This window comes from Mesoplodon bidens (genome assembly GCF_964165515.1).
Source record: "Mesoplodon bidens genome assembly, chromosome: 18".
NCBI lineage: Eukaryota > Metazoa > Chordata > Mammalia > Artiodactyla > Ziphiidae > Mesoplodon > Mesoplodon bidens.
The window spans coordinates 60,325,684-60,353,236 of record NC_138175.1 but is presented as its reverse complement, the minus strand read 5'-3'; the positions used below and the strand labels follow the sequence as shown (position 1 = coordinate 60,353,236).

The following is a 27,553-nucleotide window of genomic DNA, read 5'->3' as shown; positions in this document are numbered from 1 at the left end:
AGCCCAAGAGCCACAACTACTGAGTCCGAGTGCCAGAACTACTGAAGCCCGTGAGCCCAGAGCCCGTGCTCCCCAACAAGAGAAGCCATGGCAATGAGAAGCCCACGCACCGCAACAAAGAGTAGCCCCCACTCACCGCAACTAGAGAAAGCCCAGGTGCAGCATTGAAGACCCAATGCAGCCAAAAGTAAATATTTATATTAAAAAAATTTGCTTCACATTTGGACTGCAATTGTCTTGTACAATCTGTACATTTTCTTGAACAATTTGCTTACTTTGAAGTCTCTGATTAACTTTTTTTTTAATTAGAAGAAACATTCCTTTTTCTTAAAAAATATTCCTTTTCTACTTTCAAAATTCTTTCCAGAAGTTTCTGTGATTTTATGTGTGTGTGTGTGTGGGGGGGCTTTCTTGGGTCTTTGTTGCTGCGCGGGCTTTCTCTAGTTGTGGCAAGCAGGGGCTACTCTTTTGTTGTGGTGCGTGGGCTCCTCATGGTGGCTTCTCTTGTTGCGGTGCACAGGCTCTAGGCACACGGGCTTCAGTAGTTGTGGCTCCCGGGCTCTAGAGTGCAGGCTCAGTAGCTGTGGTGCATGGGCTTAGTAGCTCTGTGGCATGAGGGATCTTCCCGGACCAGGGCTCGAACCTGTGTCGCCTGCATTGGCAGGCAGATTCTTAACCACTGCACCACCTGGGAAGTCCCAGTCTGTGAGGTCTTTTTTTTTTTTTTTCTTTTTGCGGTATGCGGGCCTCTCACTGTTGTGGCCTCTCCCGTTGCGGAGCACAGGCTCCGGACGCGCAGGCCCAGCGGCCATGGCTCACGGGCCCAGCCGCTCCGCTGCATATGGGATCCTCCCAGACCGGGGCACGAACCCGTATCCCCTGCATCCGCAGGCGGACTCTCAACCACTGCGCCACCAGGGAGGCCCTGTGAGGTCTTTTTAATTGTGTTCTCAATTTCTCATGCTGCATGGATTTATCCATGATCTGAAGATCTTTCAGCTCTGGAGAAGTTTCCCTTTTTCTTTCTTTCTTTTCTTTTCTTTTTGGCCCAACAGTCTTACTTTTAATTTCAGGAAGGCTATTCTTTTTAAAAGAGCATCTTGGGTTTATTTTTCATTTGCAATTATTTCTTGACTCACTCCTAGAATAAAACATATAAAATAATTATTTCTCCTGAATATCTCTTCTCTTTGGCCTTTTTCTTAGATTAAAAAAAAATAATTTTATTTATTTATTTTTGGCTGCGTTGGGTCTTCGTTGCTGTGCGTGGGCTTTCTCTAGTTGTGGCGAGTGGGGGCTCCTCATTGCGGTGGCTTCTCTTGTTGCGGGTCACAGGCTCTAGGTGCGTGGGCTTCAGTAGTTGTGGCTCGCGGGCTCTAGAGTGCAGGCTCAGTAGTTGTGGCACACAGGCTTAGCTGCTCTGCGGCATGTGGGATCTTCCCGGACCAGGGCTCGAACCCATGTCCCCTGCATTGGCAGGCGGATTCTTAACCACAGCACCACCAGGGAAGCCCCAGATATTTTTTCATTCACATTGGAAGCTTTCTTAATCTTTCACTCCCTAGCTCTCATGATATTGAAGAAGCTATCAGAAAGCAGAGGGGAAGCTCCACAGATGGGTGGGGCTGGTTTAATGGCACACTTTGCTTTAGGATTAAAAGGGTAAGAACCAGCTGTTAGGATGAACGTCCTTGAAATGCCAAAATAAGGCAGCACTTGTTCTGGAGCATAATACACCAGATTCCCTAGTCCCTCGGACTTTTTTTTTTTGGCCGTTTTATGGTTTTATTAAAAAAAACGTGCACACAAGCTGTCTATTCATTTTCTTTGCTGCGCAGCCTGGTGTTGGGATTGGTAACTCTGATGGCCAGCTGGGCTGCTCTCTCCACAATGGCTTTGCGGTTCTTGGAGGAAACGTTGTGCGCAATCTCAGCACAGTAAGACTTGCTGCACATCGGCAGCACTTCAAGCTCCTTGACGTTGTGGACCAGGAACTTCTGGAAGCCACTGGGCAGCATGTGCTTTGTTTTCTTGTTGCTCCAGTAACCAATGTTGGGCATCAAGATCTGGCCCTTGAATCTCTCACGCACCCTGTTGTCAATGCCTCTGGGTTTCTGCCAGTTCTGCTTATTATTATTATTTTTTTTTGTGATATGCGGGCCTCTCACTGTTGTGGCCTCTCCCGTTCTGGAGCACAGGCTCTGGACGCGCAGGCTCAGTGGCCATGGCTCATGGGCCCAGCCGCTCCGCGGCATGTGGGATCTTCCCGGATCGGGGCATGAACCCGTGTCCCCTGCATTGGCAGGCGGACTCTCAACCACTGGGCCACCAGGGAAGCCCCCGCTTAATTTTGACATATTGGTCTGACTGGTGCAGGATGAACTTCTTGGTCCTTATTGATGATCTTGGGCTTCACGAGGGGTCTGGGGGTAGCCATGATGCCGAGTAAGAGATGGCGGCCACCTCCGTAGGCAGCGCCGGGGACCTCAGACTTTTTTTTATAGCACATAATTCATTCTCTACTATATTTTTTGCTTACCCATGGTCAGATACTTAATGCAAGAGAAGGGAGAGCAAATTAGGAGTTTCACGGACAGACCTTCAATGAACCCTGCTTTCCTGCCCCACTTGTCAGTCTACAGCTCTGAGAGGGGGGCTGTGACCTCCACTCCTGCAGCTCCCTCTTTGCAGGTTCCTAGCTACAGCCTCTTCCACTCTGCATCTCCAGGCAATGCTCTCACCTGCTTTCACCTTGCTCAAACCTGCAATAATGGCCTCTCCCACTTGCTTCACCATTGATTTACACTTCAGCCTTTTTTTGAACATGCTGCCGAGTTGACCTTCTTAACCAACCATCTGTGCACATGATTTTATATGTTGTAACATTCTGTGTATATACTGTTTGGAGCCCTGTTTTCACTTCACTTGACATCTTTTGATTAGTCAACCTAACTGAGCAACAAACTTAAGTTAGAGCATGACAGAGTCCCTGAAAAATTCAGTCTACTTTTAATCCCAATAAAAATCATTTTAGAATACTTCCCATCATTAGTTTTCCTTCAATTTGTTTTCTGTTTATTTTTGCCACGCCACGCAGCAGGATCTTAGTTCCCTGACCGTTGACAGAACCCAGGCCCCGACAGTGAAAGGACCAAGTCCTAAACATTGGACCACCAAAAAATTCCCCAATTGGTGTTTTTAATTGCTGGTTCACACTAAACATGGCTGGCTTCAAATTTCATTTCCAAACACCAACTTCCTCATGCAACGGTTTCTTCTTAGGTTGAGTGTTTGGGGCTCTGTGTAAAGAGTATCTTTCAGTTCCCCATCATTTCCATATATGTGGAGATGTCTGATTGAGTTTGGGTGGCTGTATGCACTAAAAAGATTATCTGGTGGGTAGAGCTCCATTCTGAGTTTTCTAACTTCTGCTGAGAGCTCTGACTGTTTTTCATCAGTGGTCATATTCATGACCTAAATGCAGAAGTATATAAATTTTAGTATACATACAAATCACGTGTGCTCCTTCTGGAAACTGCAGGCTCCTGGGTTTTACTGCTAGATATTCTGATGTAGTAAAATGAGGGTAAGCTTGGTAATATGCAGTTTCAACACACACATTCCAAGCAATTCTGATGTATGTCATCATTAGACTACACTCTGAGAATCATACCTTGGTCATCTGATGTCTAGTAAAGAAAGTCTGGCAGTGAGCTTTTCCATCTTGATTATTCATAGTGTTTCTCTCCCATGGGTTTTCTCATGTTGAATAAGGGATGTACTATAACTGAAAGCTTTTCCACACTCATTACATTCATAGGGTTTCTCTCCAGTATGGAGTCTCTGATGCCTAGTAAGTTGACACCGCTGGCTAAAGGCCTTTTCACAATGATTACATTTATAGGGTTTTTCCCCAGTGTGTGTTCTCTCGTGTTTTGTCAGGGTTGATCGATCATTGAAGGCTTTCCCACAGTCAATGCATTCATAGGGCTTTTCTCCAGTATGTGTTCTCTGATGTTCAATAAGGCGTGACCTCTGACTGAAGGCTTTAGCACACATGTTACACTGATAGGGCTTCTCTCCAATGTGTATTCTCTGATGCACAATGAGGGGAGACCTCTGGCTGAAAGCTTTTCCACAATGACTACATTCATAAGGTTTCTCTCCAGTATGTGTTCGCTGATGCACAACAAGCTGAGATCGCTGCCGAAAAGCTTTCCCACAGTCATTACAGTCATACGGTTTCTCTCCAGAATGAATTCTCTGATGTGAAAGAAGGTGAGAGCTCCCAGTGAAGCCTTTCCCACACTGATTACATTCAAACGGTTTCTCTCCAGTATGAGTTCTCTGATGTTCAATAAGGTGAGAGCTCCCAGTGAAGGCTTTGTCACACTTATCGCATTTATATGGCTTCTCTCCAGTGTGAATTCGCAGATGCCTAATAAGCTGAGTGCTTCGAATGAAAGATTTTCCACACTGATTACATTTATAGGGTTTCTCTCCAGTGTGAGTCCTTTTATGTGCAACAAAGTCAGAGCTTTGACTGAAGGACTTTCCACAATGAGCACACTCATAAGGTTTCTCTCCAGTATGAATTCTTTGATGAACAGTAAGGTTAGAGTTCCACCTGAAAGATTTTCCACATTCATGACATTTATATGGTTTTTCTCCAGTGTGAGTTCGTTGATGCCTAGTAAGTTTGGAACTCTGGGTGAAGGATTTCCCACACTGGTTGCATTCATAGGGCTTTTCTCCAGTGTGAGTTCTCTGGTGTACAACCAGGTCATAGCTCTGGCTGAAAGACTTCCCACACCGAGTACATTCATATGGCTTTTCTCCTGTGTGTGTTCTCTTGTGTACAACAAGCTTAGAGCAACAGCTGAAAGATTTTGCACACTGATTACATGCATATGACTTCTTTCCAGTCTGAATGATGTCACAGTCAGGAAAAGACGAGGCCACATGGAAGGCACCACAGTCCTCCTCACATCTGAATGGTGCCTCTCCAGGATCACTTATTTCGGTTTGTACAAGGCATTCATTGCACTCGTACTGACCTTCTCCAAAATTCATTGGCTTGTGTTCATTCAGAGACATGCTATGATTAATGCTGCTTCCATCGTCCGTACTGTCACTGCCATTCTCTGCTGAAAAAATTCTACTAAGAAAACGAAGGGAGGTACCACAGTTGAAAGAGTCACTACTGACAGTATAATCATAAGGTTTTTTATTTCCCGTTTCAACATTTGCAATTTTATTCAAGTAAATGCTCTGACAGAAGGCTCTAGCACTTTGATGATCTTCACAGGACTTCAGATCAGCCCAGTTTTTCTGATGATCAATGAAAACCGAGTTCTGTTTCAACCTTTTAACCTGTGAGTTGAGCTTATGGAAATGTGTTCTTGTGGGTAATGTTGGAGGCAGAAGGCTTAGACTCAGATAACTACCCCCTTGAGCAGAAAGTCTCTCTGAGGTAAGTACTGTTTGACTCAGAGAGTCCTCCTGGTGCTTCCCTAGCTGGTCCCGCCAATGCTGCACTTCTCCTAATGACACCAACCAGGGGCCCTCCTCCTGTACACAGTGTTTCATTTCCATGTGGTGAGATGGCTCTTCCACGGCAATACCCTCTTCAGAAGCTGATTCTTTCTTTTCAAGTGTAGTCTTCCAGTCTGAAAGAAATCCAAATTGCCTGAATTACTGGAGAGGCATTAGAAGGGGAGAGTGGGATGAAGGAGACCACCAAGTATGAGAGGTATCTCTGGGTTTGTTTCTAATCCAGGGACTGTAATTTCATGCAGGGTGTGAAAGGAAGGGATGGCTCAGCAAAGAGGAAATCAGTGGTAAAATACAAAAATGCAAGCACAGATAATGAAGAGATGACTCAGGAGGACTGGTCCCCAAAGAGGGAGCAGAGGAATGAACTAAGCAGGGAAGGGTGACGCTTAAAGGAGAAATTCACACAAGACATTTGGGTCTGAAGGTATAAAGCCCTCGATCACCACAACAGATACCTACGTTCTCTTTGCTGGGACCTGTCAACATGATACCTTATTTGGAAAAAGGATCTTTACAGGTGTGTTAAGGATTTGAGATGGGGAGATTATCTGGATGGGCCCCAAATATTATCACAAGTGTCCTTCTACGAGGGAGGCAGAAGGAGATTTGATCCACACAGAGAAAGCATTCTGAACACAGAGCAAAGAAATCTGAAGGTGTTGGCCTTAAAGACTGAAGTGATGTGGGCAGAGACCAAGGAATCCCACAGCCACCAGAACCTGGAAGAGACAAGGAATGGATTCCCTACTGGAGCCTCCGGAGGGAGCATGGCCCTGCTGCACCTTGATTTGAACTCAATGATACTGATTTTGGACTTGTAGCCTCCAGAACTGTGGGAGAATCAATTTGTGTTGTTTTAAGCCACCAAGTTGGTAATCTGTAATAGCAGTCACAGGAAACAGGATCTTAACATGTACCTCAACCGTATGATCCACAATCTTAGTCTATCCACTTCCTGGTGCTGGATCTTGAAACAAGATCCCAAATACCAACACTAATTTAATATTCTTAATGCACCATTTCTACCATCACTTCAGGCAGCCCACAGAGAAAAAAAAGGCCCTTTAACCACTCCAGAATTGATGTCACAGACTCCCCAGAAAAGTGCTGTGGTCCCTGAAGCAGGGTGCTTGGCCAGACTGGGCCACAGGTGGACTCCACCAGCTGGCGACTTCTGAGGCTCGATTTCCTTGGCAGTAAGCTAGGAATACGAATGCTTAGCTAACAAGGGTTACTTTTGAGGCGTAAACGAATCAGCACGTGAGCCTCACACAGTGTCTGGCACACGGTGCACTGCTATACACGGTACTGTTGATGTCATCACCCTTATTATTGTTCTAAAGGGGATTCCTCCGCCTGTTGAAGATACTGGGCCTTTAACGAAGAGTGCCACAGGCTCCCAGCTCATGATCCTCACCTGCATCCTCCAGGTTTCCCTTTTTACTTGTCACTTTGCCCACATACTGTCCTTTTCAGTCAGGTAGCCACCCACATCCAGTAATAGCAAGGCCTTTGCCCAGGGTCCCATGCTTCTCTCCCTATGCCTGCCAAGGAGATAAGTATCCTCCATTTGGCAAAGTATGACCTACACTCTCTGGCTATCCTTTGACTTCCAGGAGGACGTTTCCCTTCTGCCCAACAAAGACCTTCTTTCCCTCATGGGGAAGGTCCTTATCTATGCCCAACCCCTCCCACGACCAGCACTGTTCTCCTTCCCAAGACTCTGCTGTGTTCCTTTGGGGTGCTGACTTGGAATCTCTGATGATGAGAACTTTTCAAATGAAACAACAGCCCCGTGAAGGGGAGTGAAAGGGTATTTGGAGGAGGAAAGGAAAGAAATCTTTGAGTGGCTAAGATATGTCCAAGATGTGCCTGGCTGTTGGAAACTGGGCAAAGGAGGTTAAAATTCTACAGTAGCATCTGCACCAAGATCTTGAAATGAGGAAGACAGATTGTGCAGGTCAGCAAGAAAGTAACGTCTATGACAGAAGAGAAGAAAGACACTGTTGCTAAACTGAATTCAGAATGATGTCATTTGAGAACCAAGGGTAAGTAAAAGTAGGTAAGAGTTCAGAAGTAAGAAATAACAGAAGCTGCAGGCAAGAGAGTAACAGAGTAAAAAGGCGCAGGAACGCATGAGATAAATTAAACACCTCCAGGCTGGGGCAAGGTGGTATAAAGGACAAACATGTTGCTTATTGCTAAATGAAAGCAGCCACTCAGCAAAGAACACGTACTGCATGATTCCAACTATATGATATTCTGGAAAAGGTAAAACTACAGAGACAGTAAAATAATCAGTGGTTACCAGGCGTTAGGGTGGAGGGAGGGTGAAAAGGTGGTGCACAGAGGATTTTTAGGGCAGTGGAACTACTCTGCACGATACTATAGTGGTGCACATATAACATTATTTATTTGTCCAAACCCACAGAACGTACACCACCACAGTGAACCTAATGTAAACTGTTGATCTCTGTTGATAATAATTTATCAGTATAAGTTCACCGACTGTAACAAATGTGCCAAAGAATGCAAGATGTTAATAATAGGGGAAACTGTGTGGGGTGGGGTGGTCTACGGGAACTCCGTACATTCTGTAAGCATGACACTGCTCTACAAAATAAAGTCTATCAATGGGGACTTTCCTGGTGGTCCAGTGGCTAAGACTCCACGCTCCCAATGCAGGGGGCTGGGGTTTGATCCCTGGTCAGGGAACTAGATCCCATATGCCGCAACTAAGAGTTCTCATGCCGTGACTAAAGATCCCACATGCCGCAACTAAGACCCAGCGCAGCTAAATAAATAAATAAATAAAATAAGAAAATAAAGTCTATGAATTAAAACAAAACAACAGAAGATCAGAAGCAGCCCAATTAGTCAGTATGATGAACATGTTCTAAAATAGATCGTGGTGATGGATACACATGCTGCGAATATACTAAGAGTCTTTGCATACTTTAAATGGGTGAATTGTAAGGTATGTAAACTGTATTTTGATACAGCTCTAAAAGAAAAAAAGAAAAAGAAAAAATAATTCCAATTAGGCTGACACACAGGGTAGGAGGTGGGCCTATGGGATGAGGGGAGGTGGGAAAGCAGGTCCAGGAAGATTTAGTAGGAATCCTTCTGGAAGGCTTGGATGCACAAGTTTTTACCACACCTTGGGATCATCTTGAAGACATGGGAACGTCCAACATGGAGGAGGGCTGATCACCCAAATGGCAGAGCAAAGACCAGCCTGAAGGGGAGGGCTGAGGAGCTTCCACCCTGGGTAGAAGTCAGGATGAGAGGATGGAGGAAAAGAGGGGGCATGAGGACATGGGAATGAGATGCAGCAGCAGAGGGGTGAAGACCAGAGGAAGACGGGGACAGAAATGAACCCATGTGTGAGACATGTCCTGACGACAGCAACAAGTGTTCTCTGTGGGTGGGCTGGGCACAGAGACAGGCTGATGTGGATGAGAACATAGCTGCCTTGTTGGACACGAGGAGGCAGCAGAGAACACCTGAGCAAACTCCCCGAAAACGGCCTCCCCGCTCCTTGGACCGTAACCATTGGGCAGCTGGCCTGTTCTCACCTTGGGGAGGTCCCTGCTCCACCCTCCATGGGTCCGCCCCTTGCTCCAGTCGGGCGATCACATCCGGTTTTGAAAGCAGAAGCCCTGGTCAACGGAGGAAAAACAGAGGGCTTGGTCTTCTGCTTGGTGACAGGCCCAGCCCTCACCCCTGGGGTCAGACGTGAATGGACTAGGAGGGCCCCCACACCCTCCCAAGATTTCCCACTCCCTGAACCACAAGCCACAGACCTGCTCTGGAGGTGGAATGAGTGGCAATACCAGGACCCAAATCTCAAAGGGACCCACTTCCAGCACGTTTTGGCCCAGCCTGGGCACACCCTTGAGATGAGCCTCACTCTGGGTCCTGCGATGGGCAGTGCCTGCCTTACCCAGGGAGACCAGGTGACTGCAGGTCTCCAGAGTCACCTCACGGTACAGCATCCTCTGGGCCAGGTCCAGCTGTCCCCACTCCTCCCATGTGAAGGTCACAGCCACGTCCTTGAAGGTCACAGGTGGCTGAAACATCACTGGTGTTACCATGGGACCCTGCTTTCTCAACGAGGAGGGTTGGGGGACAGGACAGTACAGGGGAGGGAGAACCCCTTGCTCAGATCAGTCCCAGACTCAGGTCCACGGCGTTTTCATTTCTGCCTGGGTATCTCATCTACTGCTGGTCACACCAGTGATCCCGATTTTCTGTTCTGGGAAACAACGGGGACCCCTCTTGGAGATCCCTATCCCCAGCCTCTCTTCAAAATCACAGACTGGAAGCCAGTCAAAGAGGATGCTCTAAATCAGGGGTCAGCACACAGTGGCCCATGGGACAAGTCAGGGCTGTGGTGTGTTTTTAGAAGGCTAATGCCATGAGCTGAATTGTTTCCCCATGAATCCCCATGTTGAAGTCCTACCCCACAATGTGACGTATCTGGAGACAGGGCCTTTACGGAAGTAATTAATGCTAATGGAGGTCATAGGGCAGGGCTCTAATGTGATGGGACTGGTGTCCTTACAAGAGGAGGAGGAGAAACCAGAGGCCTCTCTCTCTCCCTACTATGTGGAGACATAGAGAAGGCACCATCTGAAAGCCAGAAAGAGTCCTCACCAGAAACCAACCCTGCTAGCACCCTGATCTTGAACTTCCAGCCTCCAGAACTGTGAGAAAACAAATGGCTGTTGTCCAAGCCACCCAGCGGGTGGTATTGTGTTACAGCAGCCCAAGTAGACTAATAGAGCTGAGAAAGAATTTAATGTTTTTAAAGGACCACATAAAAAAAAAGAACATGAGGTAGAAGCTGTATGTGGCCTTAAGAACCTAAAATAGTTCCCACCTGGCCCTTTACAGAAAAGGCTGGTCAAGCCTATGCTCAAGGGAGGCCAGGACGTAAGGGGCCACATGCCCTGGCCTTGGGGGCCAGGCTAAGTTGGCCTCTCTGCTTCACGACTTGTTAGCTTAGACACCTGGACGTGTCCCTGAACTTCTCGGCATGAGCTGCCCTGATGCGACTATGAAGACAGCCTCCTGCACCAGGGAGTCTCACAGGACATGAGTGCAACTGACCCCTGGCACCCAGGAAGCACAGGCAAGTGTATGATGCTGGGACCCTGAAGGAGGTCAGGGACCCGCCCCCACCCACCATGTGCTGCACCGTGAGCCATCTAAGGGCGACTCTGGCTCTTTATGGGGACACTCTCAGCTGCCCTCCTGAGTGGTCTCAGCGAGGATCAATGGGCCCAGAGTGCCTGCATGTTTATGGAGGCTCAGCTCTGCCTGCCCTCAAGGGCCCACTGAGCAAAAACCACAAATAAAAAGTCTGAGGCACAGACCTGGCCCAGGGAACCAGGTTTGTGAAGCTCCTGGCTTGTTCACGCAGGGAGCCTGTAGACTTCACCCCAAGGCATAGGGCAGCATTACAGAACTCTCGTGTGTGCTGGCCTGAGGAGTTGGGTGTTATCCTTGGACACATTTTACAGCCAAGGAGACTAAGGCAATGAAAGTGAAGGTCCCCAACTCACCTGAGACAGGATCTGCTGAGTATATGCCTCCATTTCCTCCTCATACCTGGAGAAGCTGTCCTGAAGAGGGTAGAGGTCCTCAGAAGGCAGGGCTGGGGTTGGGGGAACAATTAGGGATTCAGCCCCACCTAAGTATCTCCACGCTCCTGAGTCCATTCCCATCCCCAAAGAAGAGGGTGGCCAATGCCAGCTGAAGACCATCCCTTGGGGAGTGAGGGGCAGGGAGGCGGGGCTCTGACCACGTGTTCTCCCTGTTCAAGGCTCTGAGGTCAGCTGAGGTGGCCGAGCCAGCTTTCCAGTTGTGGAGAGGGCCGGTCTGCCTGGGTCCGGGCCTGGGCTATCCTAGGCTCAAGGTAAATGCCTTGAGGCACGTGCTGGGGTGTCTGAACCATGAGCCCAAAGATACAACAGCAGTCCTTCAACACTCAAATAAGGGAGGGACCAGTTTTTCTTCTTATTTCAAGATACTAAATAGAGAGAAGTGGAGGCAGGGTCAAAACAATTAATCGTACAATTAAAAAATATCCCAATGAAACATCAGCTGGTTTCTAAAAATGGAGGTGGGGGATGGGGACAAGGAGGATATGAAAATCACCAGGACAGCTAAGGGCACTCTGCGAGGCGGGTATCATCCTTCTGGAGCTGCTGGGTGCTGCCCCACTGCCCGTGGGCCACACCTATTATCCCCTGCTTTACTCACCACTGTCGTGGCTTCCCATACTCTGCCCATCTAGTACCTTGGCTGTAGTCACGTGACAGTCCCACTGAAACAGCCAGGCAAAAATCCTCCCGGATCTTGCCCCAAACCCTTCCCTATGTTTGACTCCCTCTCACCCTGCCTGTACCAAAAGCACACCTACACCATGCACACACACAGATGTTCACCACACGTAAGAAGGCCGCTGAACACTCTGTATGACGCTACCTTGTTCTGACATTCCCATCCATCCACGGGCAATCTCCTACTACCCGTGTCCATTTCTACCCTCTGATTCTCTTCTTCCTAGTCTGGAGACACCCCAGGGTAAGGGCTGGGAAAACCTCCCCTCTGCAGCCAGACTGCCTGCCTTTTTTTTTTTTTTTTTTTTTTTTTTGCGGTACGCGGGCCTCTCACTGTTGTGGCCTCTCCCGTTGCGGAGCACAGGCTCTGGACGCGCAGGCTCAGCGGCCATGGCTCACGGGCCCAGCCGCTCCGCGGCATGTGGGATCTTCCCGGACCGGGGCACGAACCCGTGTCCCCTGCATCGGCAGGCGGACTCTCAACCACTGCGCCACCAGGGAAGCCCCAGACTGGCTGCTTTCAAAGTCCTAGTTCCACCACGTGCCTCTGTAGGACTCTGAACAGGCCTCCGTAACCTCTCTGAGCCTCATCTCTAGACATCTGTGAGAAGAGCAGGCCCTGCCTTGTGGTGCTGCTGTGATGATTATGTGAGCTGCATTTACAATTGCTTAACATTGTGCTGACACACAGTAGGCGCACAGCAGATTTAATTATATTGGTTATAGTTGGACATAAAACTCCCCTTCTTTTCCTCATGCTGGACCCAGGAGGGGGTTGGTCTGGCAGGGGTCCCTCTTTCTAGTGGCCTCTCTTTCTCCTTCCTTTTCTAGTTTCCTCTTTCCCTGCCTGTGAGGGGGTGGGGTTTCAAGGGCTGCCCTAGGCCTTATGTCCAGCCTAGACCTCCCTCCCAGGTTACCTGTCACTGCCATTCCCTCCTTCACATCCAGCCATGCCTCTAAAGACTTGATGAAATAAAATTCATATTTTACGACAAGACAAGAAAAATTTAAACATAAACTTTTTCTCTGCTTGTGTGGGTCTCTTCCCTCCCATTTCGTGTGTATCCTGTATCTATCTGCATTAACCCTATCTCCTGAGGAGACAAACTTCCTTCTTTGTAAGGAGTCACAGTGACCCACTACTGGCTTTGTACTGCAGCTCTGGATTACATAAACTGTCAGTTCATCATTTGATATATGACCTTTTGTCTCAAAAAGGTATATAGGGCTTTCCCAGTAGCGCAGTGGTTGAGAGTCTGCCTGCCGATGCAGGGGACACGGGTTCGTGCCCCAGTCTGGGAAGATCCCACATGCCGCAGAGCAGCTAGGCCCGTGAGCCATGGCCGCTGAGCCTGCGCGTCCGGAGCCTGTGCTTCGCAACGGGAGGGGCCACAGCAGTGAGAGGCCCATGTACCACAAAAAAAAAAAAAAAAAAAAGGTATATAACTGTGCTTTGATCTCTAGGGTGGAACAGTCCTCAGAGCTTTCTGAAAGACTATTTCCTGAGTTATAATCCTCAGGTTCGCTTGAATAAAATGTTCCATTTCCCGGCTTCCCTGGTGGCACAGTGGTTAAGAATCCGCCTGCCAATGCAGGGGACACCGGTTCGAGCCCTGGTCCGGGAAGATCCCACATGCTGTGGAGCAACTAAGGCCGTGTGTGCTCCACAACTACCGAACCTGTGCTCTAGAGCCCGTGAACCACCACTACTGAGCCTGCGTGCCACAACTACTGAAGCCCATGCACCTAGAGCCTGTGCTCCGCAACAAGAAAAGGCATCCCAGTGAGAAGCTCACACACCACAACGAAGAGTGGCCCCCGCTCATTGCAACTAGAGAAAGCCTGCGTGCAGCAACGAAGACCCAGTGCAGCCAAAAATAAATAAACAAAACAAGTAATTTTTTTTAAGTTCCATTTCTTTCTTAGATCAACTATGGATTAAATCTATCATTGACAAGACTCTTGGACTCAACACAGCTGAGAGTGACCACGGATTCCTCATCTCTTGCACTGCGGCCTCCATCCTGGCTCCTCACCAGACATGGAAAGTCAAAGTCCTCCTCATTCTTTCTACTCCCTTGGCACTAACCCTTGCACTGAGTTATCCACCACCTGATGCTTCTACTTACTGAGGCTCTGTAATCCAAACCCCAGCCCTCACGCCCAAGGGAATTTGTGTCCCTGCTCTCCACACCACTAGTCCTGCTCACCAATACAGCCCCTTCTCACACCAAGCCCTTAATTTGAGGCATCACCAAACACAACCAACACAGGCCAACACCCTGGTCCGGAGTTTGCCCGATGCCATTTGCTCTGCCAGGACTGCCCCTAATTCTTTGTTCATCTGGACAACATACGCTTTCTCTTCCAGTTAAATTCAAAGTCCACGTACCAGTGGAAGAAAACGTGTCCATGTTCTGGGGCTGGGGTGGCCTCGGGGGTACAGCGGACCCCCCACGCGGGTTCCCGGGCCAGGCTCACCTGCGCGCGGGTAATGGCGGCACTTCCGGTGGGTAGCGGAAGTGCGCGCGCTCGGCGCAACGAACTACAAGTCCCAGAAGGCCGCGGGGTGGCGGCCGTTTTTCTCGCTTCGGTGGCAGTTTTTCCAGTTGCTGCTGCGGCCGTTGCTCTGGGCGTCGGCGGCAGCGGCAGCGTCGAGGCCTTTGGTGTGTGGGCGTCGGCGACCCAACTTTTTATCTCTTACAACAGCTCGGGTTGTGGCTGAGAATGTTGCTCCCCTTTAGCTCTGCCCCTCGGCCCCGAATTAATGGACGACTCTGATTCTCCTCATGGGCGCCTGCGACACAGGTCGAGGGCGCGACGTTCGTGTCTGAACCGTGCACGGCTTCGTGCTTTCCTCGTGGGCCTTTGCAACGGCCAGACCTGCCGTGGAAGTAAAGGGAGACCACCTGATGAGGACCACAGAAGATGTGTTTTCAGAGCCCGCTAGAGCAGGGGAGTCCACCACAGTCTTTGCATTTGGCAAAGGCTCAAAGGCCGGCACAGGAGAGGGAAAGCTTGACAGCAACAAACAGAAATGGCCTCAGGTGTGTCCTGAGTGTGGAGTATGGAAGTTGGAGGCCGGCTAACTAGTAGTGGGTCATCCTATGTGATTGCTCAGGGGAGCTTACCTGGCTTTCTCCAGTGGGTCGTAAGTGGGACTGGGGCAAAAAATAGGGAAGCTGGCAGTTAGTGACCAAGTCCTGTTTTGGGCCTGTTGCTACAGAGGTTGTGGGTCAGAGAGTTCTGTTCTATGTGGTCTGGCCGTTGTTTGTGGGGCCAAGACCCACAGACCTGGTAACGTGCCCTGGCTCTTCAAGGAGGGCGAGACCACAGGAAACCTTCCCAGGCCTGCCTTCTGGTAGGAACCACTCTGGCTCTACTTGAACCTCAAGCATCGTTAAGCTCCTGGATTGTGCTCTTGTGTCGGGGTTGCTCCTGTGACCAGTCTTCCTTGCCTTGACTCTCATGGAGTTGACCTTCTTGGTTGCTTTACCCAAGGCCATTGCTTCTTATTTGTACACTTCATACTTGCTCATGTGACTCTGCAATTTGTATATTCTTCCAGAATGTCTGGAACCTAACTTCCCAAAGGAGAGTCTTGATGGAGTGGTCTCATGCCTCTTGCCCTGTGATTGAATTAGTCAAGGGCATTCTGGCCAAGGAGAAATGACAAGTCTGCTGGGGGCTTCTGGGGCAGCTTCCCTCTCTCTTAAAAATGGACATAAGACACTAGTGTGTCCCCTTATATTGCCTCTGGACAGTGTTGTCTGCATGTAATGTATAGAAAAGTACCGCCATGCCAGCACCATGAGGAAACCAGCCCAAGAGGCAAAGTCAACATGTTGAGAATGGCAGAGCAGAAAGATGGAAAGAACCAGAATAAGTAATGGGATCCTCCCGGAGTCACTGAATCAATATTGCCTATGCCCACCTTGGGACTTTTCATTATGGTAAAATAGACGACCTTGTTTGTTTTTATTACAGAAAATTACAAACATACAAGAGTAAAGAGAATAGTATGATGAAACCCCATGCTTCCTCTATGCACTACTCAGCTGCATTTACTGTCAGCATTCTGCTTTTTAAATTTAATCTATCCCTACCTGCTCTCAGCCACAGCTGGATGATTTTGAAGCAAATCCCAGACACATCATCTCACGCATAAATGCGAAGAACGTATCTCTAAAAGGTAATGATTTTTTCCAGAATAGAAAAATCCATAGAGAAAGTAAATTAGTGGTTACCTAGAGCTGGAGGAGTTTTAGAGGTGATGTGAGTGACTGCTAAATGGATATCTGTGTCTTTTGGGGGTGGTGAAAATGTTCTAAAATTGTAAAACTCTTGAGTATATTAAAAACCATTGAATTATACGGTTTAAGTGGGTGAATTGTACAGTTTAAGTGGGTGAATTTTATATGAATGATGTCTCAATAAAGCTGTTAATAATCAGTACATAAAGTTACCAATATCTATCAGAAAAAAGACAGTACACCTGAAAATAACACAACAGTGTAAATCAACTATAGTCCAAATTTTTTTAAATAAATAAATAAAATGTTATAAAAAAGAAAAAAGAGCTAATGATGGCATAACTTCCTGGGATGTCTGAGCGATTGAAAAAAAAAAGATATCATGGGAAAAAATGAGTTTAAATATATAACTACAAAATCATTAACACACCTAAAAATATCAGCAATAATTCCTTAATGTCAAATATCCAGTGTTTAAATTACCCCAAATTGTGTCTTTAAAAAATTTTTTTGTTTATTCAAATTGAGATCTGAAAAAGGTTCACACCTTGCATTTGGTTAATGTGTGCTTAAGTCTTGTAGTTTATGGATTTCCTCCACAAATGCTTTTTCATTTCCATTTATTTGTTGAAACCAGGTAAATTTTTCCTGTAAATTTTTACTACATTTTGGATTTTGGTAATGGTATCCTTATGGTGTCATTTCTCTTTCCCTTGTTTATCCTGTAAACTGGTAGTTGGATCTAGAGGCTTAATTAGATTCAGATTTTTATGTATATTTGACGGTCTTTCATAGGTGTTGCACATTTCCTTTTGCATCATATCAGAAGGCACATGATATCCTGCGCGCTTCTTTGATGTTTATTTTGATCATTCAGGTGTTGACAGCCTGATCCGTCTATTACAAAGTTCTCCAACATTTTTCATAGAATGGGTTCTAGCAGTCATTGATGATCGTTGCCTTACACCCATTATTTCATTAGGAGTTACAAAATAGTGGTTTTCTAATTATATCATTCTTTCTGTGTCTACTTGCTGGAATTCTTCCATAAGGGAAATTTTTCCCTTACCAACTTTTTTGGTTTCCCTAAGATGTACAGGAGAGAGAGGATAAATGCTTCATTCTTTCCCTTTGCTTTGAAAAAACTGAGATGTGTTAGCATCCTTCAAAGGTGGACAATGAGTGTGTTTTATATAGTTGGATTTTAAACATATTCTCTGTGTTTTAACCTATTTCAGTGAACAATTTGATGCTTCAATTAACCAAACTTTGGCCAAGATCAGCTCCTTCAGTCTGGCTCCTGTGTCCTTTTGACACGACCTCAGTAGCCTTTGATAGCTTATTTACTTTCCTGTCTGAGAAGATGTTACAGGCTCATTCTGTAAATTTCCGGTCCCAGCCTTGGAATTGACCATTTTGCTGAGGAACCCTGGTTCTTTTTAATGGGAAATGTGTTTTAGAGACCATAATCTGGGTACTATTAGTACTCATTGCTACTATGGTAGTTATTGTTAAAAACCTCTTCAGTGGACATTTAAAAATTGGGATATATATATATATATATATTTTAAAGAGAAACATTTTAGATTTATCCTGATATTTCTATATCAAATTTAGTGTGACAGGGCTTTAATTATTTATTTTATGCTTTGATCTTTTTTTTTAAGCTGAAAATCTTGGCTCCCAATTACATCAGAATTACTTAGTTGCTTTGTGTTTCAAATTACCTCCAATCTTATTACTGACAGTTCAAGAGTTATCTGCAGTTCTTTTTGTCCTTAGGATCTATCTCTACAGTGAAATTGCTGTGTTTTAAAGTTAATGGAAATAATTATTCACGTGATAAGCTTTTCACTGAACACTTTCAATTTTTAGAGATCACTTAAAACTTAAGTAATTTCTAATTATGCAAAGCACTCTCATGGTTCCAAAATGAAAACTACAAAAGCAAAATTACGCTTAGAGAAGCCTAGCCTCTTTGGCTGCTCCTCCCTCTATCCCTGCCCTCTCCCACTGGTAATCATTTATATTAATTTTGGATCATCCTTCCATTTAAAAAAGTATCTAAGCAGATACATTCTGCATATGTATCCCACACTCTTCCTTGGGTAAAATATTCCATACCACACATAGTGCTCTGACGTACTTCGTTGCTTATACCTAATGATTTGGTGGGCGACCACTCTCTGCCAGCTGCTAGGACACCATTGTGTTGCAGGACCACAGTTCCTTCCACCAGCCCCCTACTGATGACATGTAAGCTGTACTGAGTATTTTACTATTACAAACAGTGCTGCAATGGATACTCCCGTGCCTATGTCATTTTGCATTTTTGGCAGTGTGTATTTGGAATAGATCTCTAGAAGTGGGATTACTGGGTCAAAGATAGATGTGTTTTTAATTTTGCCCAATTCCTGTCCTTTGAGGTTATACCTTTTGCATCCCACTAACAATGTATGGTAGGACCTGTTCCCCACCGTCTCATCAGCTGGGTATGGCACCAAACTTTTGAATCTTTGCCAATCTGATAGGTAAAAAATGGTATTTCAATACAGTTCTAATTTGTGTTTCTCTAGTGAGTGAGAATTTCTCTAGTTATGAGCATCTTTTAATATGTTTAAGAACGATTACATCTCTTGTTCTGTGAACTGTTCATATTTTAGCCATTTTTTTTTTGTTGGTCTTTTACTCTAGCTTTGGAAGTTCCCTACTAGCAATATTAACCTTGCAAATTGCAATTTTCCACAGTTTGTAATCTTTTTATGTTGCTAATAGTGTTCTTGTTGTTTTTTTTCATGCAAATGGTTATTTTTACACCATCAAATTTTTATTTTCCTTTATTGCTTCGGGATTTTGATTCGTGGGTAGGAAATATTCTCAAGTTTTGCAGACATTCACCCATGTTTCTCCTAGTACTTGTATAGCTTCATATTTTACATTTAAATCTTTGATCCACTCAGAATTCATCCTAGTGTAAGGTGTGAGGAATGAGTTTCATTTTATCTTTTGCCACAGGTAGACTAAGTAGTTTAGCAAAATTGTCTACTTTTTCCTCACTGTTTGAGGTGCTCCTTTTATCATACACTAACTTTCCATATGTAATTGAGTCTATTTCTGGATTTTCTTTTCTGTTGAATATGTCTGTCTACTCATGTGCCAATACTACAACTTTAAAATTATAGATGTTTCATAATACAGTTTACTATCTAGCAGTGCTGGTTCTCCCTCATTGCCTTTGTTTTTCAGGGTGTTTCTGGTTTTTCTCTATTATTATTTAGTGCTTATAAATTGTCAAGTGTTGAAAGAGGAGCTAGTAATAATAGTAATAACAATAGTAATAGATTAAGGGCTTACTGACTACCAGCCTGGTAAAGCACACGTGTGTATTGACTCAGTTCTCCTTTTAGCAACCTTATAAGATAGATTCTATATGAACTTCCCCTTGGAACAGATAGGAAAGCTGAGGCACGGAGAGGTTAAGTAACTAACTCGAAGGGCACAGCTGGTAAGACGCAAAGCCCAGATTTGAACCGAGGCCATCTTGCTGCAGAGCTTGTGTTTTTTGTTTGTTTGTTCGTCTGTTTTCAAATATCTGCCAGTTTTAGACCAGACTGACTTGGAAATCCCAGATTCCCTCAACTCCTGGTTTGGCCTAAGCCATGTCTCCTCTTCTCTGGAAGATCAATTTCCTCATTGTTACCGGGGGAGCCCTCAAAGTTGGGGTGTAAAAGCTGAGTGTTGGTGCCACTGGCAGGAACCACTCTGCCTCACATGGATGAGGGAATACTGCAGGCGGAAGAAGCCCAGCACCCCACCCAGGACCAGATGGAACACTGCTGACTAGCTTGCCTTCGATCAGCTGGGCCCCCGCAGGCTTGGGTGTGCTCCTAGTTCCAGGAACAAAACATTGCCCCATTGGGCAGCGCCTCACAAAACTCCAGGGGGCGCCACTCCCACGCACTGCTCACACATCCCTTTCCTTCCCATTTTGTGGGCTTTTAACTTTTGAAACCAGCTTTTCTTTCTCTTGGTGTCATAAAAGGAAAGGAATTCCTGCCTTTGGCTGTTCCCAGTGAGAAGACAGCAGGGATATTCTCTGCCACTAGAGCTGCAGCAGCTACGCTGCTGTATCAGGGGATCACCTTGCAGAGGTAAGGAGACTTGTCAGCCACCTGGACTATAGGAGCTGTTGCTATCCCCTGTGTGAGTAAACGTTAACCTCTAAGTTAAGTCTCTAATTCTGATTGATTGTCTTATCACCAATGTGGCCCTGATGATATACTTCTGAGAACGTTGACCCTGCTACCCAGCCCTGTATTCCAGGGAAACAGCAGCAGTAGAAGAAGCCTCTCTACCTTGTGCTCCTGGAAACTTCCTACTGCAAAGAACCACCCTTCCACACTTGACTTAGCTAAGACTCGCAGATAACCCCCTTGTTTATCTAGGATAAGACCAGACACTTTTCCATTCTTTGTCTCACCCATGATTAACTGAGCTGTTTGTCCCATTTGCCAGTTAGAACTTTTGTTGACCAAGTTTTAGTTAATCTTCTGTCCTTCCCACAGGACCGTGAACTTTGACATCAGCCTGGGCCAGCGTCAGAATGTTGACCAGCCCCTCCTTAACAACTCCTCCAGAAAATCAGCTGACAAAATTAAAAAAAAATTGCTTGATCAACTGCCCAATGCCTGTTCCTTTTAGCATCCCTGTAAAAGCAAAGCCTTTTTCTGCCTGACCTTTGAGATGCAGATCTTGTGGTCAGAGCTATTTTCATTTGACACCTGCAAGATCCCTGAGAGTTCCCTTTGTTAAAGCCCCAGAAGACGGTGGTTGCCACAAGCCCCATGCCTGGGGTGGAATTACAGGCTTCTGCTAGATGTTCTATTTATTTATTTATTTGGCTGCGCAGGGTCTTAGTTGCAGCATGCGGGATCTAGTTCCCCGACCAGGGATCGAATCTGGCCCCCCTGCATTGGGAGTGCGGAGTCTTAACCACAGGACCACCGGGGAAGCCCCTACATGTTTTATTTAAACAGAATTTTAAAGTCAGAGCCTCACACCAACTTAATACCTAAGATGCACCTCGGGGTGGTGCAGAGTGAACCTGGCCGAGGGCTACTTGTTGCTGAGGGCTTGGTTTCAGTGAAAAACAAGATCCTATGGGCTTAGTGTAGGGAAGGATCTTTTAGACCCCCTACAAAGCCGGGAATGAAAGCCATTCTCTTAAGAAGTTTCATTGCTAGTGTCAGAAGAATGGTTGAGCAGGCATTCCCATCTTTGAGGCCCTCTGGTTACTGCATAATTCAAATGCACACTGCACATTAGGGAGGGAGAGAGGAGGTGCAAACAAACAGAGAATTCTATGTTTAATTTTTTCTCATCCTGCCTTAAAATATAAACTTTCTTTCATTAAGGGAAAGCAGCAAACACTGACCCCCAGGAAAACTACAGCCAGCTTATGGAATGAATCTCACTCTGGTTTCATGTCAGACACTCAAGTGAGATAGACTCAGGTGATGGGCAATGGGTTGAAGCTCTTCCTTCCTGAGACAGGCTGGGACCTGAAACCTGGGACCTAGGATCCTCTGCCGTGGGGCTGGCACCTGGACAAATGTCTCCTTGAGCAACAAAATGCAAAGAAACTATAAGGGACAAAACAGCTGCACGCATGTGCGGTTGGGGCAAATTATGGACAAGATACAAAAAGATCAAAAACCCAGCAAAAGCAGGGTGTTGGGAGCAAGAGCAGCGCACCGCACGTGCACCCTGCACACACCGCCACCAAGCGGGTGGGCAGACCACCTAAGCCACCCCTCTGGGCCAACCACTGGACTCACCCCTACCCTCACCCCATGGAAGGAACCAGCTGGCTCCCCGTCATGGAGCGAGAAAGGGCACCTGTTACTTGTTTTCGCTTCCTTGTGCTGCAGCATGAGTCCTAATAAAGACTTACCTGAATTTCTTAGATGGCCTCTCAGCAGTTTCTATTGATTAAGGAAGCCAAGAACTCTGGGTGGTAACATTCCCATTTCTAGGTTTCCTGCATCACTGATCACTCTCCCCAGGCTGGACACAGAAGGATGTAAGGACGTTCTGGGTAAATGGCACTAGTGAGTACAATGACTGGAGCATACATACCTTCTGTGCTGCCCAGGCACTTTCAATTCTGTGATGAGATTCTCCAGTGGATTTCAAGTCACCTCCTGAGAAACTACTGGGTCCCCAATGGTGACTCTCTGGGGAACCCGAGAAAGATGGGAGTTGTGGCCGTCACACGCTTTTCTAGAAATCCTTCCCAGAAGCCAGGTAGCACTTAACTTCGTAGTTCCTTGTCCTTCTTCCTGATATCCTCAACGGAGGTAAAAGGTCGACAGGATTCTATTTTTGTTCTGGACTTTTAAAATTTGTTGTTAAGTAACTATCACAGGAACATCTAAATATTTTTAAATGGGACAAATCAGTCAACTACTTACCCATTCCACTTTTATTCTCGCCCACGTGCAAACACATGTTAATACGACAGCACAATCATGCACATCATGCATTTTCACTTCACATCATAATTATGTCTTACAGAATCTGCATGAAGCAGATTAGAAACTACACAAATGTCCCCAAACGGTAAAATATCTAAGTAAAAAAGAACACTGATACTACATTTCCATCAACTGTTTCAATCTCTGTACAAATACTGTAATCATCTGAGGAAACAATTTCCCCACCGCAGTGTTTATATTATTCATTGTCGCGTTCTTGTTCCTTCTCAGATTTAGGCCTCAGTGCTATTAAGAACACTGCCTAGTAGATCAGCTTTTGTAGGACTGTGTCAAAGGAGCAGAGATTGACCATATGTCATTACACTAAAAACTGTTGTTTAACACTTTTCCTCAAGAATGAGTTCTCTGATGTCCAACAAGGGGAGAGCACCATTTGAAAGCCTTTCTGCACTGATTACATTCATAAGGTTTCCTTCACTATGAATTCTTTGGTGTTCCATAAGTCAGATGGTCTGCTGAAGGCTGTTTCACAGTACATTCAAGTTTTTTGTTTTTTTAAAAAATTTATTTTATTATTTCTTTTTGGCTGTGTTGGGTCTTCGTTGCTGTGCACGGGCTTTTTCTCTAGTTACGGCGAGTCGGAGCTGCTCTTCATTGAGTGTGCAGGCTTCTCATTGCGGTGGCTTCTCTTGTTGTGGAGCACAGGCTCTAGGCACGCGGGCTTCAGTAGTTGCAGCTTGTGGGCTCTAGAGCACAGGTTCAGTAGTTGCGGCGCACGGGCTTAGTTGCTCTGCGGTATGTGGGATCTTCCCAGACCAGGGCTCGAACCTGTGTCCCCTGCATTGGCAGGCAGATTCTTAACCACTGTGACACCAGGGAAGCCTCCATTTTTAAAATTTTTAAAATATGTATTTACTTGGCTGCGTTGGGTCTTAGTTGCAGCACACCAGATCTTTGTTGCCGGGAGTGGCCTTCTCTCCAGTTGTGGCGCTCAAGCTCTCGAGAGCGCAGGCTCAGTAGTTGCAGTGTGCAGGCTTAGCTGCCCCAAGGCATGCGGGATCTTAGTTCCCCAACCAGGAACTGAACCTGTGTCCCCTGCATTGGAAGGCAGATTCTTTTTTTTTTTTTTTTTTTTTTTTGCGGTACGCGGGCCTCTCACTGTTGTGGCCTCTCCCGTTGCGGAGCACAGGCTCCAGACGCGCAGGCTCAGCAGCCATGGCTCATGGGCCCAGCCGCTCCGCGGCATGTGGGATCTTCCCGGACCAGGGCACGAACCCGTGTCCCCTGCATCGGCAGGCGGACTCTCAACCACTGCGCCACCAGGGAAGCCCGGAAGGCAGATTCTTAACCACTGCACCACCAGGGAAGTCCCTCATGTGGTTTTTCACCCTTATGAATTTTCTGATTCACAGTAAAAGCTCCGTCTGAAGATTTCCCACATTGATTACATTTATATGGATTCTCTCCAATATGGATCCTTTGATGTCCAATATGGTGACAGTTCCAGTGGAAAGACTTTTCACACTTATGGCATTCATGAGATTTCTCTCCTGTGTGAGTTCTCTGAAGAGTAACAAAGTGAGAACTCCAACTGAAGCATTTCCTGCACTGATTACAATCATAAGGCTTCTTTCTTTTCAATGTGAGTTCTTTGATGTGAAATAAAGCCAGAGCTCTGCAGGAAACACTTCCTATATTAACTACATTCATAAGGCTTCTCTCCATTATTCTTTTTTTAAAATTTTATTTATTTATTTTTGGCTGCATTGTGCCTTTGTTGCTGCACACAGGCTCTCTCTAGTTACAGTGAGCAGGGGCTACTCTTCGTTGCAGTGCGCGGGCTTCTCATTGAGGTGGCTTCTCTTCTTGCAGAGCATGGGCTCTAGGTGTGCGGGCTTCAGTAGTTCTGGCACTCAGGCTCAGTAGTTGTGGCTCGTGGGCTCTATAGAGAGCAGGCTCGGTAGTTGTGGCACACGGGCTTAGTTGCTCCACAGCATGTGGGATCTTCCCAGACCAGGACTCGAACCCATGTCCCCTGCATTGGCAGGCGGATTCTTAACCACTGCGCCACCAGGTAAGTGCCTCCATTATTCTTTCTTTGATACACATTAAAATCAAGGATGTGACTAAAAAACTTCCCACATCGAATACAACAGAACAGTTTTTCTTCAGTGTGAGTTTTCTGATGCCTAATTAGTTAAGACCTCCTGCTGAAAGCTCTCCCACATTCACATTCATGGAGTCTCTCTCTAGTACAAATTATGTAATGTCAACAAGTTGGGAGCACCAGGTGAAAGACTTCCCACATTGATTACATTATACAGTTTTTCTTAGGTATGAGTTCTTTTTTTTTTTTTAATGATTAATAGATTCATTTAATCAACAGTACATATAGTCATCATTGCCAGACTTAATATGAGATGTTAAATGTTCGATCCCATTTTCCTTCCCGGATAAGTTTTTCTTTCCTATCTCTGTCGGTTTTGAAAACATAATACCAGAAGAAGAGGGGCCCAATTCCAAACAGAGCTCCTAAAAGTGAGGTCTTGGGAGTGGGTCTGAAATTGGGATAGACATTTGCTGATCTTGCATAGGTCCAACGAATCAAGGCAGGATCTTCGATGACCCCATGACGGCTGGGGTCGTTGTACTGAAGCAGGTACTCTCGTTTAAGCCGGGATCTTATGGCCAAACGCTCGGCTTGTGCCTTCCGAGTTTCCGGAGATATGTCGTATTCAGCTGGGTCGAGGGTAGTGGGCAGGGTCGCCAGGCGCGACGGGTTGTACTTGGGGAACGACATCTTGGCGACCCGGCGCACAGGTGCGCCTCGGTATGAGTTCTTTAATGTGCAGCCAGATGAGAACTCCACTTAACAGATTTACCACAGTGGGCTTCCCTGGTGGCGCAGTGGTTAAGAATCCGCTGGTTGGCTTTCATTCCGTTCCAGCTCCAAAGGAACCATAATGGTGGCTGTTTCTATGTTCTGTGATCTAGGAATCTGGGGCAGCGGAAAGCCACATCTTACCTTGTGAATGGGACCCTTCTCTACTTTCTCCAGCTTTCAGCTGACTCATTGTAATTCTCCCAGTTACTATCCTCATCCATTTCCACAAGTTCAGCTGCCTCTGCCCCAGAGGATACATGTGCACCCTTTTCCACCAGACAAAAGTCTAAGTCCCAGGCTCACCAAAAAGTCTGAGCAGCCTACTCTTCCAGACTGTTGGAATTTCCTACGAAATCTCCATGTTTCTGTGAGAACAGAGAACCATTCCACACAATTCCAAGCCCCTAGTTCCTTGCGGTCTGCCAACCCTAGGCACAGTGCCTGCCCCCTCTCCCTTTCCCAGATCCAGTGCTTCCTGGAGGGATACACCATCCCTTTGGGTACAGTATCCATTAGTGGAAACTTTCATATCATGTACACCCCCTGCTATTACTGCAGAAGCAAATTACCACAAACCCAGTGGCTTGAACAATACAGATTTATTATTTTACCCTCTGGAGATCAGAAGTCTATCACTGGGCTAAAATCAAGGTGTTGCCAGTACTGCATTTCTTTTGAAGGCGCTAGGGAATGAATCCATTTCCCTGCCTTTTCCAGCTTCTAGAGGCCCCTCATATTCCTTTATGGTCCTGCGTCACTCAAATCTCTGCTTCTGTCACCATATCTTCTTTTCTTACTCAGATCCTCCTGTCTCCCTCCTGTAACGACCCTTGTGATGTTACTGGGTCCGCTGGGATGATCCAGGATTATCTCCCTGTTTCAAAATCCTAATGTAATCACATCTGCAAAGTCGCTTTGGCCACGTGAGGTACCATATTCACAGGTTCCAGGGATTAGCAGTGAACATCTTTGGGGGCCATCATTCTGCCACTCACAACCCTGCACCCAGGATATTCAGACACATTCTGAGCCCTGATGGCAAATTTTTGACTGAAATCCTGGGTGGTACACGTGTGAATTACGTGGGGCTGGGGAAAGATTAGGAGCCACCAGTTTATTTACTTATTTGGCTGCACCAGGTCTTTTTTTTTTTTTTTTTTTTTTTTTTTTGCCGTACACGGGCCTCTTCCGCTGCGGAGCACAGGCTCCGGACACGCAAGCTCAGCGGCCAGGGCTCACGGGCCTAGCCGCTCCACGGCATGTGGGATCCTCTCGGACCGGGGCATGAACCCGCGTCCCCTACATCAGCAGGCAGACTCCCAACCACTGCGCCACCAGGGAAGCCCTGCACCAGGTCTTAGTTGCAGCACGCAGGATCTTCGTTGTGGCATGCAGGATCTTTAGTTGTGGCATGGGGGATCTTTTAGTTGTGGCATGCAAACTCTTAGTTGCGGCATGCATGTGGGATCTCGTTCCCTGACCAGGGATCGAACCAGGGATCGAACCCAGGCCTCCTGCATTGGGAGTGTGGAGTCCTAACCACTGGACCAGCAGGGAAGTCGCATGTATATTCAAATCCTGCATCATTTCATCCTACGTTAAGGAAAGTGGAAACTCTTCCATTCACCTCAGAGATGAGTTTCTCTGACCTTCTGAAGAAGTCAACTTATGATATTAAGTTATCCATAGCCTTAAATCTTTCCTAACTCAGCATTTATTACCTTCAGGTTTTTTTTAGTGAGAGTGGTGAGTACAGAGGCTCCTGCCGTGAGACTAGGGCATTGCTGGCCCTCCTGGTGGCATCATCCACCATTCCCTTGGTTGATCATCCTCCAGCTCATCATCCAGGCTCCTCATATAATCCTGACAGATGTCCATTCATCTGAAGGAGGTTCGTGCAACCACCTGCCCTGCCACCTGCTGATCATGCTCCCAGAGCACTTCCTTCACTGCCTTGGCCCCCACTCCCCTTATCTACCCCAGCACAACTTCCCAGGTCTACCCAGGGCCCAC

The 27,553-nt window shown here is 46.5% G+C and overlaps 2 protein-coding genes across 2 annotated transcripts; both read right to left on the bottom strand.

Annotated features, from left to right (window-relative positions):
• Positions 1 to 2,412: 2,412 nt before the first annotated feature.
• On the bottom strand, positions 2,413 to 14,383 carry ZNF544 (zinc finger protein 544; the record flags this gene model as incomplete). The annotated part of the gene is made up of 6 exons (XM_081216106.1): positions 14,299 to 14,383; positions 11,127 to 11,218; positions 9,503 to 9,629; positions 9,135 to 9,218; positions 4,905 to 5,669; positions 2,413 to 2,423 (listed from the first exon to the last, which is right to left on the bottom strand). The coding sequence occupies exons 1-6, from the start codon at positions 14,318 to 14,320 to the stop codon at positions 2,413 to 2,415; spliced, it is 1,101 nt and encodes a 366-aa protein (XP_081072232.1). The 5' UTR covers positions 14,321 to 14,383.
• A 10,614-nt stretch (positions 14,384 to 24,997) lies between these two features.
• On the bottom strand, positions 24,998 to 25,469 carry LOC308606616 (NADH dehydrogenase [ubiquinone] 1 beta subcomplex subunit 4). The gene has a single exon (XM_081217719.1). The coding sequence runs from the start codon at positions 25,454 to 25,456 to the stop codon at positions 25,067 to 25,069; it is 390 nt and encodes a 129-aa protein (XP_081073845.1). The 5' UTR covers positions 25,457 to 25,469; the 3' UTR covers positions 24,998 to 25,066.
• Positions 25,470 to 27,553: the final 2,084 nt, after the last annotated feature.